The sequence below is a fragment of the Globicephala melas genome, chromosome 9, assembly GCF_963455315.2.
Source record: "Globicephala melas chromosome 9, mGloMel1.2, whole genome shotgun sequence".
Classification (NCBI taxonomy): Eukaryota; Metazoa; Chordata; class Mammalia; order Artiodactyla; family Delphinidae; genus Globicephala; species Globicephala melas.
This window is the reverse complement of record NC_083322.1, coordinates 74,706,532-74,725,109: the sequence shown is the minus strand read 5'-3', so window position 1 is coordinate 74,725,109 and position 18,578 is coordinate 74,706,532. Positions and strand designations below refer to the sequence as shown.

Below are 18,578 nucleotides of genomic sequence, written 5' to 3'. Positions count from 1 at the left end.
CCACACCCTGTTCTGATCAATAAGCTTAAGATACCACTTCCAATCATTACATTAAAAAGTTAAAGAATAGGGAGTTCTCTGGTGGTCCAGTGGTAAATAATCTGCTTTCCAATGCAGTGGACACTGGTTCAACCCCTGGTTGGGCAACTAGGCCCACGTGCTTCAACTAGACAGCCCGAGTGCTGCTAACTACAGAGCCCGTGTGCCACGACTAGAGACAGAAAACCTGCACGTCACAACTAGAGAGAAGCCCACGCGCCGCAACGAAGATCCCGCATGCCACAACGAAGACCCGACGCAGCCAAAAGAAAAAAACAAAGTTAAAGAATAAAGCAAATGAAAAAGATTATTCTTACTTTTTTCTGATACAAAGAAAGCAGAGATAATACAGATTTTAAAAGCCTGAATGTGGGTCTATGAGTAAGCCAAACTCCAAAATCTTTAAAGCAAATAATATTACGTATATAAAATAACTAATCCAGATGGCAACAATGAAACTAAAATCCAGATGACGTCAATGAAACCGCTGTCATGACAAAAAATGGACAGTTAACATAATCTAGGAAGTTGAAGTTCTCGTAAATTAATGACTTAGAAAGAGTAAGGTAAACCTTCAGGGAAATGTGCTCTAAAATATGACAGATATGTATTTAAATTTGTCAAAAAGTACCTGAACAAATAATACCAACTCTGTTTAAATATGAAAGCCAAGACCCTCAGCTTTAAAGCACACACAAATACTGAATAAGTCCTTACCAACTTCGGAACCTCCAGATGTATAAATTTTGCCTTCTGCAGCGCAGGCAGCAAGGCTGTCTCGAGGTGTTGGAGGGCCCAGTTTGGAATACCAGCTATCTTTAACGACATTATAGCAGTCCATTCGTTTTATGGGGAAAAGCTGAGAGCCACCCAAAATGTAAACTACATTGTCCCAAAACACGCATGCTGCGTCTCTTCGTTTTTCAAAGGGGCAGCGGATGTCTGTCCAGCTATAATCCTGTAACAGGAAAGGACAGGAAGATTTCAGTAATGGAAAACTATAATAGGAAAGGATGAAGCAAAGATATAATTGAGAACATACAAAACATAAGAATATGTTAAATTTATCAGAGTACATATAAGAATGTTTGGCTTGAGACTATTATTTAATCTTGCATGATTTCTTCAGAATGTTGGTTAGTCGTGGCAGAAGGCAAGAGGAAGACAGTGACGGCTTTGGGTCTTTTCTGGCTCTAAAATAAACGTTAATACATTTGTATGTATCACCAACACCCCGTCTTCTATTCCTTCTGTTATTGAGGATAACAATACAAGAAAATACTAAAATAAGCAGTTTTGTTATTTAAAGAAAGATTTTTTTTTCAAATGTAAATATGTGCATCCCTTCTTTGCCGGATGTGTAGGGATATAAAGGATCAATGGATAATCTGAAGCTTTAACTGCCATTAACCTACTAATGTCTAAAGCCAGAAGGCATTTTGTAGACTTCTGAGAGATATTAATTTTCCGTAAACATTCAGGTGAGCCAGTATAGTCAGCCAGACTCTTAAAGCTGTGATAATATGAAATACTTGAATAACCTGAGTAGTCTGGAAACTTTTTTCTTCTCAATGAGAAGAAATGGGCACCTATCAGTACTTCACAATAAAGGCTGTTCACAGCACCACTGATTCCTATGTTTGATGACATCCAAGGACACCTGTGCCCTTCTTCTATGTAAATATGTGGGGGAATGCTCCCAAAGTTATAGCTTGTTGGATCCTCCCCCTTTTAAAGCAAGGAAGTTACAGTGTTCCTGCTGCTTTCTGAAAATGGTTGAAAATAATTAGGGTCAGATAGAAATCCAAATAATTTCCAATCTCATCAATCAAAGCACTGTGATTTATTAATGTGGATTTCCCTTTGGGAAAATTTGATATCTATCATGCTAATGTCCTGTTTTTCAGGCATTCACTGAATTAGATCAAAGCATCGTAGAACGTAAGAAATGGTCTCTCAGGTAAAAGAAGAGTCCCTGATTGAGAATATCTTGACTCCTAGTGATGATAAACATTCTGCTTTTTAGGTGACCAGAGAAACAGAGCCTTAATCCCTTCCTTATTCTCAAATTAGAGTATATGAGGCCCCCTGGGTTACTCAGTGGTATTTTTATTGGTAGGCACACAAAACTGCAGGATAAACGTAACATCTTCCTGAAGCTTCAGTTTTACTCAATGGATTTGAAAAACTGAGGAAGAATATTTTAAACATTTGTTTTCTTGGGGAAACTGTGTACCACAGAGTGAAAAAAAAGTAAGCGATAAAATATTCTACAGGGAGCAATACCTCAAAAGTAAACAAAATTACTCTCTTACATATTATGCAGATCTACTCGTAGCTCCTACCTGACCAGGTTCATTAGCAGAGAAATACAATTTCATTAATAAGGTACATTAACTTAGTGAATCTCAAGTCTTGCCACTCTTACACCCAATTTATTTGATATTATTAGAAAGTAATATGCAAATTTTCCCATAATTTCTAAAGACATCCTTAAAAACATTATCTTTCTAAACTCTTCCTTAATTTCAGGATGAGAAAGTTGGCCAGATATTTTTTGAAATGGTCTCCAAGACCTGATACTCTTCAAATTAAAAAGAACTGCCCAGGTAGAAGCTGGAACTGAAAAAACAATATACTACTTCTTTTAGCTAGATGAGCTTAAACACTTAGACACTAAGATTATGAGGTTCCAAAGAATGAAATAATTTCAAAGAGCTTGGTAACAGAATAATTCTAACTTTCCAATACTACTCAAGGGTCTGAGTAGGGAACGGATGATCATAAGTCATACAGGACTTGGTTATACTTCATATTTAAGAATTAAAATGCATTGCTCTCTCGGAACTCTAAGTCCAAGGGAAAATTGATTAGCGTGTGTGTCTGCAGTGTGTGTGTGTGTGTGTAACACGGGAATAGGCACATGTTTCTATCTACTTGCAATGTGGGCTCTCATTTCTCTAGAAGCCCTTTTCCAACTCTCCCAATACTGTCATTGGTCACCATACATGTTAAACACTATGCTTGATAAATACTAGCTATATATAATATTCTGCCTAATAGTTCATCTTCTACACAGGTAAGTGAAATATCCTTCTTTTTACCTGGAATGCAAAATAGACTTCATTTCAGATAAAATGTAATGCTTTACATTTGGGCTCATTAAATATACCTGTCAGGTGTTAAATGCACCTATGTTAGAGCATATCTGCCTTTGGTTCTACACAGGGGAGCTTACGGTCTTTTTTCTCGGTGCGTGTATGGGCCAACCTCCCTTGGAAATCTACCCAATTCCCTCAATCTACCCCCCATCCAAAATAAAGTACTGAGAATGTGATTTAACGTTTGCCCTTTGATAACTTGTTATACTACCTAGGAGATGTGTGCAGTTGAAAAAGCAAGCAGAGAGGGGATAAAAACAGATGGGAAGTCAGGCTTGTCAGCTCAGTGGATATCTTTGCCAGGTCTTATTCTAGTCATGGGACCACTCCCAACCTGGGGCCTGTAGGTGGAGGAAGAATTACTTATGGCTCCCAGCACTCACAGGCTACAAGGCAAGCTAGAAGGGCATGGAGCTTTCATGTTAGCAACAGATGGATGAAGAGCACTAGAGTCACAGTGTATGTGTGTGGGCAGGAAATTGTTACCCTAAAAATATAATTTAATGCAGTTTTTATTGAGTACCTATTCCAGGCAAGGTTATATGCTTAGCTGCTGAGAAGATATGAAAATGAGAAAACTGGAAAGCTTAGAAAAAACACAGGTAGAAGGATTTAAGTTCTGACACATCACCCATGTATGCATCCACACATATATATGCAGACATACCCATGTATAAAGTCCTGTCTTTCCTGGTCCCAGTCAGTCTTTCTTGCCTCTGCTGTGATATATCACATTCTAGACTTTTTTCAAGCTCAAGACTCCTTTTCTTTTTGCAAGCTTCCCTGATTTCCTTTTTCTGAATCCCCACCACACTGAAGTCTGCAGTTGATGACTGAGTATGCCATTACATCTTGTCTTGTGTGACTTTTCAGCTGTAGGACACTGCTACAGCAAGTGAAAGTGAAAGCCCTTCTTGAGTTGAAGGGCTGTAATATTTTTCTCCAAATGCCTTAGGGTAAAAACATCAGCCTGCTATTTTCCTTGAGAGTAAGGATTGATTTAATATAATCTTTATTCTGAAAACACATGAATCCTCAAATAATAGAAACACTACAGATGTAAATTTTAACAATAATCAAGACAACCAAAATGCAAAATGAAAGTTTTTATTTTTAAGACTTGAGAACTTTATTTTGCATCGTTTTGAGAGAAAATCAAGCAAAGCTAGGGGAGAGAGGAGGTATATGCCAGATGCCACAACATTCCTAGAAGCAGTGTCATGAAAATTACATCAAAACACTGTGGCTTAAAAAAAAAACAAAACAAAAAAACAAACAAACAAACAAAACACTGTGGCTTATAAAAAAAGGACAAAATAATGCCATTTACAGCAACATGGATGGACCTAGAGATTGTCATACTGAGTGAAGTGAGACAGAGAAAGACAAATATATGATATCACAAATATATGATATCCACACATAATGTAGAATCTAAAAAAATGGTACAAATGAACTTACTTACAAAACAGAAATAGAGTCACTATTACAAATAAATGATAATATTATATATCCTTATGAGGAATACTCCACAGCCCTTCAAAAGGATGGTATTTTCATTGACATGAAAATACCACAATATAAATGCTGAGAGAGTAAAAAAAAAGTTTTTGTAAAATAGCACGTATGGCATGATCCCACATATATAAAGAGAACACTGGGGACTCCCCTGGCAGTCCAGTGGTTAAGACTCCGTGCCTCCACTGCAGAAGGCATGGGTTCGATCCCTGGTCACGGAAGCTCTGCATGCCACGAGGTGCGGCCAAAACAAAAAATAAATAAAAAATAAAATTAAAACAATAAAAAATTCTAAATTAAAAAAAAATGAGAGAGGACTGGAATGATGTTCACCAACTATTGAGGACTGTTTGTTATGCTGGGAGCACTTTGGCTTTCTCCTTTTCATCTTGCTATGTTTGAATTTTCTACAATGAGCATATATTATTTTTTTTAATATAAAAAGTAAATACAACAATTAGGCAAGTAGTACCAAAAGTATGGTACAAAGAAAACAACGTCTCACATCAGATGCTTATAATAGTACTAAATGTTTTAACATAAATGTGGACTTAAAAGTAATTTAAGTTAAGGCTTTAAAAACTTAAACACCTAAAGAGCTATTATACTATGCAGCTGAATTTCAACTACAAGATGGATCAGAAACAATCTTTGCCTTCCTTCCAAATAGCACACTATTAGGGCATATCTAGTTTTTTAGAAGTGAACACTTGATTGTACTTAATTTCCTAGGCTGTATCCACTTTTAAATGCACTCATTTTCAATGGGATCACACAGATATTTCTGTAAACATATTAACCTCGCAAAGTCCAGAAAGGGATTTAATAATCAGCCATTGGAAGAAAATACTCTTGTAACTTAAGTTCTTCATAAAACATAGCATCACAGCTAGAAAAAAGGCTTCCACAATTGGGTGTGGGTGGGCAGGGCGTGACTGTGCTACTGTAAGCTGCTAGATAAACTCAGGAACAGTGAACATATAAACGGGCAGTTCCCAGCTACTGATCAGTTAAAACTAGCAAGGAGTGGGAAGTGAGGCCAGACACCAGCTCAAAGGGAATTACTAATTAAGAATCACTACTGTTTTATAAAGTCACAGCATGTTCTCCCCCCTCCACTCTCAAACTAAAACCATACCACCAAGACACACAACTCAAATCTACTCAGAAATTTAAGTGAGATGAAATTCAGTTCAAAAGTGAAACCTGATATGAATATTATGCTCAATATCAGCTCTTGTCCTTTCAGTAGAAAATACATGAAATAGCAGGGGAGCATCTCTGCGCTAGCACCTGGCCAGATATCTCAATGACAAGATTTGCCTTTAGATGAACTCTGACGTGTAATTTTTTATCTTGGCACAGGAAGGCATATTATACTTTAAATGATTATCTCAAATCTCAAAATGCAGTAACATACCCATTTAATAAAATGTTCTCACCAATGGGACAAACATCAACTCTGTCTCAGATGTGTGGAGTATAGGAGATAATGCACCCAGTCAGGAGGTTTGGAAGAGTTAGGCAGGGTAAAGAAAAAAACAAAATGGAGATGGTAAGCCTTTTTACATTTAAATATGGGAAAATGAGAAAAACTTAAGGATGGCAGGGAGAAAGAGACTCAGTGAATGAAGATCAAAGAGTCAAATGAACATAATTGATATTAACGCAAATCCTAAGATTTAAACCTTCTGTTAATAGACCAGAAAACTGAAGTTCAGAAAGGCTGACTTGCCTAAGCTCCTATACCTAGACTTGAAATGCTCTTTCTACAAAACAGCTTCTTTCTTTTAGAAATAAAGGAAGGAAGGAAGGAAGAAAAGGAGGGAGGAAGGAAGACAAGGGACCAAAAAAAAGGTCTCACAAAAGAAAAAAGACCAATGATTGAGTTCTTCAGTTCTTCCACCTATATCTAAATTCTTTTTTTTTAAAGCAAAAAGTTAGACTCCATTCAGTTAAATAATACGTTGTATGCATTTTATGAAAACTTTTAATACTCATACTTATCAAACCAAAAAGATATATTCATACTTAGGACTCAATATATTCTTTTCTTTCTCTTTCTTCCTATCTAAACTCTACCAATAAGTGTCCCTCAAGAAAACTTCCATGAAGCTTCCATGGACTAATTCAACCCAGAGGAATCTCTTCTTTTTAGACCACCAAGGCTGTCATTACCTATCCCATACCGGGACTTTTAATTGGCTACATTCGGTGGCAGCTTCACCAACCTCGGCCTCTGTGTTCTCTAACTGCTTCAAGCTTGTATACATCTCATACACTTTGAGTTTGACTCCTTCATAATCCCTGCTGCAGCCTAATCCCCAAATTTCAAATTCTAGACGAACTGTCATACTGGTAATATATGACAAAATATCTGCTCAAACTGCAGTTTATAACCAGCTAACTGTACAATATGCTATGGTACAATCTGCTGTTGTTTATAGCAATGAAGTTAGCTTTCTCTTATACTGATCACCAATTTTCAAAGACTATCACAAGAAACCTATCTGAACATGATTTAATACTTCTAGGATAAAAGATCTTACTGTGCCTTTGGGTCATCATATGAACAATCACCAAAGGTAGCCAACAGTAATTTTTGAATGACACGGTATATAGTAAATATTTACTTCATTCCCTGTTGGTTTCCCTCAGCCTCTTACCCCCTAGCCCTGCATTTATGTAGCCACTAATTGTAATTAGTGTATATGTATATGTAGCCAGCTAATTCCAGGATGACGAGAGTCCTTTAAAGCACTACCACACAGATTTATCATCCCTAGTCTCCTTATCCCTTCCCACCTGTGGCCCTCAATCAAATACCTACAGCTTTGTTTCTGCCCTCTCTGTCCCTTAAGGGGACTGATCTGTTAATTTATAATAATTATGGCTGGCCGTGGCTTACAGAGAGTCTGAAGTCATCCCTCTCTTGGTGAGTCGTATTTTTACTGGGGTTTTTTGTAGGCACAGTGACTAAACACAAAAGGAAACTGATCCCTGAAGGTGGGAACTTCAGGTACTGCACCTTTGTAGGGTACGAGGGCTGTGAGGTTGACTTTACAACAAAACTACAAAAGTGTGTTATGGAGATGCTTGAAAACAAAACAAAACAGAGGCTCTCAATATTCCTATTGTGGAAGACATTCTAGGAAGGCACTCTACTGAGAATTTACCTCAGAATTTACCTCTTCTACTTGAATGTGAGGACCACCTGTCTAACCAAACTGCCTGCAAACAATCAGGTATGAGAAATACTTATTGTGCATAAGTGGCAAAGAACACTGATTTTTACCACCGGCGCCTGTTATACTGACCACTAAGGAAGCTTAAGGGATACCCATGGTGACCCACACTTGCATTCCAGCAACGTCAGTCCTTGCGGGACACAGCTATAGGTCTAAACCACCTGGGATTACTGCTGTCCATTTTGGATATTTCGTTCTTACAGGTGCCCCTGATCATTTTAGCAGGACTCACTCTTTGACTCCAGCACACTGCTCCTACAACACTCTTTTGACGGTGACAAACACTACTGATGCACTCTTACAAAAGCTTCATTAATTTTTTAATGTAACACCATTTTCCTATAAGGTTTACACTTCTTTTACACACAGGTCTTTTAAAATCACATGCAACGTATAACTGCCAGTTTCCACCGTGATGACAGTGTAGGACTGTCTCCTTAGTGAAGGCCTGTTTGAGAGGGAAGGTAGCTATGATACTGTGAGAAAAGGCACTGTGATACCTTTAGTAAACAATATTTCCAAGAGGAAAATGTGTTTTGTGTTGAAAGTAACTTCACTTCTTTTGATTTAGGGCCCACCTATATTTAAATCCAGTCCTATAAAACCAACTGACAAAATTGCTTATGAAATATTATATAAAGTTATACTGGTTCATTCATCCTCACAAACTTGACTTCCCACACTGGGCCAGACACTAAGCTCAGTGATGAGTCTACTTCAGAGTTTTAAGTAGGAAAAGGTATTAAGAGGGAATTCCCTGGCAGTCCAGTGGTTAGGACTCTGTGCTCTCATTGCCAAGGGCCTGGGTTCAATCCCTGGTCAGGGAACTAAAATCCCACAAGCCCCGGTGGTGAGACCAAAAAAAAGAATAAGAGAAGGTACTCAGGGTAAACCTTTTGAACCTGATGGTTCCATAAAATATGGCACCATGTGGTTTTCTGCCTTTGCAATTTACAGGGTCTAGTCCTCACTCTGCTGGTCTTACTCCTTGTTTGGTTTTGGCAGGGAATATGCAGAATCCCTTTTTCTCTAGAGTATACGCTCCTATTTTTTTTTTTTTTTTTTTGGTTGCGTTGGGTCTTTGTTGCTGGCCACAGGCTTTCTCTATTTGCAGCAAGCAGGGGCTACTCTTCACTGTGGTGGCTTCTCTTGTTGCAGAGCACGGGCTCTAGGTGCTCGGGCTTCAGTAGTTGCAGCACGTGGGCTTAGTAGTTGTGGTGCACGGGTTTAGCTGCTCCGTGGCATGTGGGATCTTCCCGGACTGGGGATCGAACCTGTACTGGCAGGCAGATGCTTAACCACTGCGCCACCAGGGAAGTCCCATAGTCTCCTATTTCTCCACCATATGAAAGTGGTGAGCCAAGACCCCTACAAAGTTTTAAGCCCTCAAAGCTGATCATTTCACTGACAAGAACAGTCCAAATAATCTGATCAATTAAGTCAACTTTTATTTGGCATCAATATCATAAAATGTTCCCATACGACAATTTGAGAACACCAATTCTAAGAGAACAGAGCACTGGATTCAGAAAAATAACTCTTTTAGTAATCAATAAGCACTTGAAAACTTTAAAAACAGGTACAGGTGGGGAAGGGGAGACTCAGCAGGCTTCATGAAAGGACCCTGACAAGAAGAGTATCATTTCAATTCAATCTAGCAACCCAAGATTTCTTTATCTACTACTTTATCTACTTATCTACTAGAAAAATTGTTAAGATTTTCTTATCATTTTTCAGTCAGCAGTTAATACAAATATTTGCCGCCTCTCATGAGCAATATCCAAGGAATATCTAAAGATAATAGTTTATAGGGATGTTGGCTTAATTCTAGATAATTCAATTAAGTAGTACTGCTTAAATCGTCTCTTTGAAGGAGATCAATTCAGTGAAAATAATCATTTTGGGTTGGTATAGGACACACATCAATGAGTTCCGTTTAATGACAGTTAAAACCATTTTAGCATCTCTGAAAATATTAAGTTCAAGAATTTTAAAACAATTCCTATACAGTACTTATTATTAAGCAGTCTACTTAAATAATGAAATAATGTTCACCTTGGGAGATTCAAGGTAGATAACTTATAATGAAATCAGCCTTTCCAATTGTTTTAATATTAGAAATAATAAAGACAACCAACTTATATTAAAATATTATAAATAACAGTAAATGGTGAATATTTTCAAGATGAAGTTTTTAGCAGAAAGAAAGGAGAGGTTGGTACTTCTAATAGAAATATTTAATAAATATTGTAATGGGATTCTAATGGTGTCAGCGTTAGGGAATAAAGTAATAACTGATGGAATGAGGATGTTTTTATTGGTAGTTATATCCTCAGTTATTTACATTTTTCCACTGGAAGTCTAAAAACCTGTGACTGAGTATACAAAAGAGCACTAGGAACGTGGCATTTGTAAGTGCAAAGTAAAACATCAAATGAGAATTCTGAAGTTACAGTCTCATTTCCAGGCTCGTGCAGAATATCCATCCTTTTTTTTTATCTCTCCAATTTAAAAAAAAAAAAATTAAGGAAAGTTGTACAACTACAGACCAAAAACAAAGTGTTAGTTGTCATTCCATATTTGCCTTATTCTAAAAACAGTGCTGTCTCCCAAATGGAATCAGGATTCTCCTTGTCCCCCTGTACATCAAAACAGACATCTACTTTAAGATAAACTATTTTCTATCAAAACATACTTTATTGCTTTTTAACTGTCAAAATCAACACCAAAGTTAGGCTTCGGGAAACAAGAGGGGTGTAACTATTGTCACCACCTGAAAGCTGTGGTTCATAGATTTAAGCTCCTATGACTTCAGATTTTCCTTGGGAAAAAAAAAGTTTATTTATAAATTTCCTGCTGTTGACTCAAAAGGATCCTGAAAAATTAAAAAAACAGTGAAATTAAATAGTCACTGAAATGTCAGTAGTCTTAAAACTTACCTGGTGTGAAACAGATGTGTAGGTGTATCAACCTGTTAAGCACACTGACACTGTGCTTATTGAGCTATATTGCACAGGCCATGAAACCTCATGGTACCTGCCAGTCACTCAGTCGTCTACTAAGAAAGGAAGCTAGATGTCTTTAGTAAAAAATCAGCCTATATATTGGACATGGAGGAATGGACCAGAGATAGATATATGACCTGAGAGCAGCCCACAGGGACAGTCCAAATATGATGGTATTTAACCAATCTAACCTGATACTCTTTCCTTGGAGGTCTTTTTGATATCTGGCAGCATATATACTCTATAAGTTATATGACTCACACTGGTGACTCTAACTATTGTAGCAGGGCCAGATGTGGTCTCCTTACTGGACCAGATTGACTAAAACTTGGTCTGTAGTTAACACTCTGGGTAATGTGTATTTCTGTTACTATTTACCCAGATCATTACATGGAATTTCAACTGGCAGGGAAAATAAAATAATTTCATAGTCTGACCTCAAGATCTCTAGACTCTAACTCTCTGCTATAATCTCAGCTGCAGGAGCCCTGGTCTATCTCACCTTGCCAAAGGTCTCCTATATCGATGCCTATAATACTGATCAGTTCTGGAAACAGAACTGAACAGAAAATGGAAAGGATCCCGTATGTCTTGGTGAGACAAGCGCTTCACAGGACAGGAGAGAAGTTATTCTAGAGTACAGAGTTGGTCACTTCAGAGTGCCTAGATGTCCACATATCTGCAGCAGGGGTTGGCAAACTATGGCCTGCAGGTTAAATCCAACCCAATGACTGTTTCTGTAAATAAAATTTGATTGGAGGGATTTCCCTGGTGGCGCAGTGGTTAAGAATCCACCTGCCAATGCAGGGGACACGGGTTCAAGCCCTGGTCCAGGACGATCCCACATACCGCTAAGCAACTAAGCCCATGCGCCACAACTGAGCCCGCGCTCTAGAGCCCGCGAGCCACAACTACTGAGCCCACGTGCCACAACTACTGAAGCCTGTGCGCCTAGATCCCGTGCTCTGCAACAAGAGAAGCCTTCGCAATGAGAAGCCTGTGCACTGCAACGAAGAGTAGTCCCTGCTCGCTGCAACCAGAGAAAGCTCGCGCACAGCATCGAAGACCCAACATAGCCAAAAATCAATCAATAAATAAACTAATTTAAAAAAAAAACCTCATCACACTGTTTAAAAAAAAATCTGATTGGAATACAGCCATGCCCACTTGTTTACGTATTATCTATGGCTGCTTTCCTGCTACAGCATCAGAGCTGAGCAGTTACGGCAGAGAATATGTAGCCTAAAAAGCTAAAGATATTCTCTGGTCTTGTATAGAAAAAGTTTGCCAAGCCCTGATCTACAGCATGTTGGCATAGCCCCTTGGAAAGGAAGGACAGCTTGCTGCCCCAACCATCTTCTGACATTTTACAGATGACACATATCCTGTGTTTGGGTGTCCTACATTTATACTTTTACTGGGTAAGCTTTCTAAGTGGGACAGGCTATAACCATATGGCTCAGCTGCTCAGGCTATCCTGTGATCCTAGGGCATTGGGATGCTGAATGAGATGCTGCATATAACTTCAGGCATGTCTCAATATGACCAGAGAGCACACGTGTGGGATTCTGGAGCAAGGCCAACCTACTTTAAGCAGGGACCATTTTTTCAGTAAATAGCTCCTGGCTGGCTGCTAGGGTCTGACAGACAGCAAATGTCTGACACCAAGGGACACCATGTGACCATATCATTACCCCATTTTGAACAGTTTTACCTGACCTACCAACTCACAAATAGCATGCTTTCAACCCATGATCTAGTATTTAAACATAAAACTGGGCATATGGAGGTCCCCAAGGCACAGAATACCCAAATGGGATCATCACAACCCTTACTCAGTAGGCCTTCTCTCTCACCCAGAGTTATGTCTTCATGGAGGCGGTCCCTACAGATCAGCTGACAAAATTGAGAGACCCGAGCTTGGTTCACTTGTGATAGTATTAGCCAAAAGTGGACTGCTTAAGGACCATACTCCCTTCAGGAATGGTATTGAAGGATAATACAGAAGAGACATATCCTGATACGGCAGATTTTCAAGCAGTTCCTTTTATTGTCCATTATACCTCTCAGTAGAGAAAGCCTCAGGTCAGTTTTTATCCATTCTCGGATGGTGACTAAGGATTTTTCCAGATGGATACAGACTTAAAACAAGCAAGCACGAAAGACTGCTGACAAGGAGATCTGAGGAAGGATAATGTAGAACGCACTCCAGAAAGGAAACAAATTTGGGTCCCACATGAGCTCTTACCAGAGTGCCCACAACTGCAGCAAAGTCTCTTAATAATCATGTGGACAGGACTGCATCTATATCTTTCCTCCCCAGTCCGATGCTTGCCCAATGGGCTTATGAGTGACTCCAGTGGCAGCGATAGATATGCATGCAGTAACCGCATAAGTCAGTGGCTCCAGAAGCTAATGGACTTTCCCTCCCTGAGGCCGATGTGGCTATCCACTACTGGCTAGCACCCACTTTGTTGGCAATACTGACTGATTCTAAGAACTTGATTTGTTATCACTCCTTGAGGGAACCAGTTAGTTACCTAATACCAAGCTAACTACACTGGAACGCTTCCATGGTTGAAGGGACAAAGCTCTGTCCTCATTGGAATTGATACTTATTCTGCATGTGGATTGGCCTTTGCTGTCTTTTGCACTCTTGACAACACCATCATATGTGTTTTTATAAATGCCTTGTATATCACCACTACAGTATTACACAGAAAGCCTCCAAGGACACACTTCTCAGAGAAAGAAGTATCAGAAGTATCCTGATGTAAAAAGGATGTTCTGGACTCACCAGGTTATCTATCATCAACAAAAAAAAGGGCCTATGAGATGTTGAAAGAGACCATTAAGTGCTGAGATTCAACATCAGTTATGGGTACCACCTTGCAAGGTCGGGGTGCTATCTTTTAGGATTATGGTATCTGCTCTGCTTGGGCAATACATGTAGTAACAGCAAAATATGGTATTATCTCCCCCACAGCCAGAAAACACAGTTCTAAGAAACAACGGGTAGAAACAGGAGCGCACTTTCTCATGATCTATTTTTAAAAATTGTGTTCCTACGGCTTCCCTGGTGGTGCAGTGGTTGAGAGTCCGCCTGCCGATGCAGGGGACACAGGTTCGTGCCCCGGTCCGGGAGGATCCCACATGCCACGGAGTGGCTGGGCCTGTGAGCCATGGCCGCTGAGCCTGTGTGTCTGGATCCTGTGCTCCGCAACGGGAGAGGCCACAACAGTGAGAGGCCCGCATACCGCAAAAAAAAAAAAAAAATTATGTTCCTAGACCTATGACTCAGGCTCTGCTGTCCAACTGGCATAACACATAATGGAAAACACATTAAAATTGGTAATAATTTCTAGATGGTTGGGGCTTCCCTGGTGATGCAGTGGTTATGAATCCGCCTACTACAAGGGACATGGGTTTGAGCCCTGGTCTGGGAAGATCCCACATGATACGGAGCAACTAAGCCCATGCGCCATAACTACTGAGCCTGAGCTCTAGAGCCCACGAGCTAAAACTACCGAACCCACGTGCCACAACTACTGAGCCTGCGTGCCTCGAGCCCGTGCTCCGCAACAAGAGAAGCCACCGCAATGAGAAGTCCACGCACCGCAACAAAGAGTAGCCCCCACTCGCTGCAACTAGAGAAAGCCCATGTGCAGCAATGAAGACCCAACGCAGCCAAAAATAAATAAAATAAATTTATATTTTTTAGATGATTGGATTAAAGGTAATTTTATCTTTTTTTCTTCATGATGGTCTAGATTCTCCACATTTTCTAGAATGACTGTGTATTATTTTATATTCAAACATAATTACTAAGGGGAAAAAAAACAACCCACATAGCTCTAGAAGCAGATTTTCAATGAAAATCGCACATAAGGAAAGCAAGGAGCTGTAATGAATGCAAGGAGCTCCTCACAAAAGACAGAACTGTTTCCCGTTTTCTTTGATAATGGTTACTATGTAGCACTCCACAGCAATCATGGAAACATTTGAAATCTGACTAAGCCTCAGTTTCCTTATTTGTAAAATGAAGGTGATAACTATGTATCTTGTAAGGTCTATGAAAGAACACCATAAACTATAACATCTCCTATATGAGTTATTACTACTGGTGGTAGGTGCGTGTCTATGTGCTCAGTGCTTTTAAAAACAAAAACAAGAATAAAAATTAGTTACCTTTGGGTTAAAATATCTACAAGACTGTGGTTGGGAGCCTCCAAATAGCGCTATGCGGTAGTCATGTTTCTTTCTTCTGGGCCTTGTGCCTTCTACCAGTTCTTCTCGATCCTCTGGAGACAGGAGATGATACCTCATTCCACCTGTAGAAAAACACATGGCAACTCTTCAAGAACTTCAGGCACTTTAATACTTTGAAAAGGAAATACCCAAACAAAATAGTGTTTTTATTTCTGGAACTTTTTTTTAAAAAAATCATCCCTCTATAGCATTTAAGGAAAGAATGAGGGAGAAGAGGCAGGAGAAATATTTAATAATCTGAGTCCTAATCAATTTATTATTCTCAGCAGTCACCATTAATGCTAAGATTGTCCCACCCACTTACTAAATACCAGGGAATTATCTGGCTTTTCAAGCAACAGCTGCCACAACACTAATTACTGAAATGCAGATCTCCCAACCCAGCTGTTCTCAATCTTCACTGTACATAAGGATCACCTAGAAAATCTCAGAAACTATCTATACCTGGGCCCTACCACAGGCCAGTTAAATCAAAATCTCTTGTGGTAGGGCTGAGGCACTGGTATCACCACTTAAATGTGGTTAAAAGATCAGCAGCTTCAGCACCTGGGAGCTGGTTAGAAATACTGAATCCCAGACCTACTGAATCAGAATCCGCATATTTAACAAAATCCTAAGGTAAATCAGATGCACATAAAACTGTGAGAAGTACTTTCTGCTTATTCTAAAATGCAGCGAGGATTCGGAACTATTGTGATCTAACATGACCCTTTTCCTTTAAGCAATTCCTTAATTTTGTCAAGTCAGGGGACACTCAACAGTTAAAAACTTTGAAGATGTCATTTCAAATCAGTGTGGGAAAGGTGGATTGTTCAATAAATGATGTTAGACAATGATATGGAGAAAATATTTGTACCGCTACCTCATATTTTACTCTAAAGCAAATTCCAAATCAATAGAATATTTTAAAACGTAAAAAACCTCACAAACGAACTATAGGAAAAATTGGATAGTTAAAAAAAGAAAAAGGCCCAGAACGAGGAAGCCTAAGACAAATAACACAGAAACTATGAAAAAAATATTCAGAACTACATAAAATTTTAAGTTAAACTACTTCATGGCAAAAAGAAAAAACAAAATCAAAAGACAATGACAAACTAGGAAAGTATTTATAAATCATATAAAAGACCTAAAGATATTCTTAGTAATATTAAGACGATCAACTAACAGAAAATTAGATTAATAATCTGAACAAAGTTCACAGGAAAAGAACTAATTACAAATGACTCTCAAACATACGAAGAGATGCTCAACTGCCCTAGTTAGAGAAATACAAATTAAAATCATACTTTCTCACACATCAGATTGTACAAGATCAAACTATCTGGAACACAGGGTATGATAAAGGAAGCAGCACGCTCCTCCACTGCTGGTGGGGATGTGGATGGGTACAAATTATCTGGAAGGCAATACAGGATGATCTGTGAAAATTACAAATGCACACACCCTTTAGCCAGTAATTCCCCCTTTAGGATTTTAGCAACCTAAAGTTCACTGTCAGGCAAGTGGTTAAAAATTATGGTATATCCACATAATGGAATACTGTATGTGGCCGTTGAGAAACATGAGGAAGGGTAACATGTACATATGAGACGATTTCCAAGAAATAATGTGGAATGAAAAAAAGCAAGAGGGGAAATTTCCTGGTGGTCCAGTGGTTAGGAGTCAGGGCTTCCACTGCCAAGAGCCCAGGTTCCATCCCTGGTTGAGGAACTAAGATCCTACAAGCCATGTGGCGCAGCCAAAAGAAAAAAAAAGAAATAAAAAAAGCAAGACATAAAAGAGTACACAGAGTGGAATACCATTTTAAAATTTATATCTTTATTCATATATATTTTTATACATAATTTATACAAGTATATGTCAGTAAATTACTGCATATGCACAAACTCAAGACTACCTTTGGAAGGATATACAAGATAATAATGGTTACCTCCAGTGAGACTTACTTTTCACCATATACCCTTTTATACCTTTTTGAATTGTAGATGATGTGCAGTATTACTGATCCAAAAATAAAATAATGTAAGCAATTCTCAATACATGCAGAAAACACTTCTGTTCATGAGGCTGTGTTGGGCCTTTATAAGAGAGATAGAGAGGACACGTTTGGAAAACAGGTTGTGAATGAATATCAGTATCAATATTTCTAGCATCTCCTTCCATTTCAGAGTATGAGTAGAAGCACTGTGCATTAGAACAGCTGGAACACTCAGCAGCCTGCTCTACGTCAGGGGTCAGCAAACTTTCTCTGTAAAGGGCCAGACAGCAAATAATTTAGGCTCTGCAGGCCACATATGGTTCCTATTATTCATTTGTTTGCTTTTTACAATCCTTTACAATTATAAAAACCACTTTTCCTCATTCTCTCCTCTCCCACTCTAGGTCTAAGACTGTAGTTCTTAAGGTATATAGTTCCCTGACTAGCAGCATCACTTGGAAACGTGTCAGAAATCCAAATTATTGAACACTACACCTGAACAGATCTTGTGGGGTTTGAGAGCCGCTGCTCTAGTGAGGGCTCCACATAGGGCAGAGGTGTACTGTGAAATCTATGAACACAATACTCCCAACAAGAGAAGACAGGCAGCAGGGAAGGAGAGAAACAGGAGGGAACTGTTTCAGGCAACAGGCCACTGGGTAAAAGTGGCTGACTGTGGCTAACCAGGTCAACCCTGGAGGAAGCACAAACTGTGGCTCCTTCACTGATGGGCTGTTTCTCTCCCAGGACAGGGCTGGGGACAAACTCTCTGGCACCTTTCCCTGAGAAACGCCTTGCTCCTTAGGCTTATTCCTTTGGGAGTTATTCCTTTGAGAGTCAGGTACTGTCATTTGCAAATTTTGAATAAGAACTTAGTCTGACCCTTTGTTATGGTTTTTTTTAAAAAAATATAAATTTATTTATTTATTTATTTTTGGCTGTGTTGGGTCTTTGTTGCTGCATGTGGGCTTTCTCTAGTTGTGGCGAGCGGGGGCTACTCTTCGTTGCGGTGCGCGGGCTTCTCATTGCTGCGGAGTATAGGCTCTAGGCACGCAGGATTCAGTAGTTGTGGCACGTGGGCTCAGTAGTTGTGGCATGCAGGCTCTAGAGCGCAAGCTCAGTAGTTGTGGTGCACAGGCTTAGTTGCTCCGCAGCATGTGGGATCTTCCCAGACCAGGGCTCAAACTCATGTCCCCTGCATTGGCAGGCGAATTCTTAACCATTGCACCACCAGGGAAGCCCCTTTGTTACGGTTTTGACTGTGTTCTTCATTTTGTTTTTATGACTTGTTTTCTTTTAGTTATAAATTCTTTCAGTTTAGTTTTATTCTATATTCCTATCATCTTTTGTTTTTCTT

The 18,578-nt window shown here is 39.2% G+C and overlaps 1 protein-coding gene across 4 annotated transcripts in view; it reads right to left on the bottom strand.

The window, feature by feature from the left end:
* Positions 1–18,578, bottom strand: part of KLHL7 (kelch like family member 7) — a 63,718-nt gene that overhangs the window by 15,206 nt on the left and 29,934 nt on the right. For all 4 annotated transcript variants that reach the window (XM_030857056.2, XM_030857057.2, XM_030857058.2 and 1 more), the window contains 2 exons: positions 15,160–15,302; positions 757–997 (listed from right to left, as the gene is read on the bottom strand). In XM_030857056.2, coding sequence (XP_030712916.1) covers positions 757–997; positions 15,160–15,302 — 384 coding nt within the window. The remainder of the gene's footprint in view (positions 1–756; positions 998–15,159; positions 15,303–18,578) is intronic.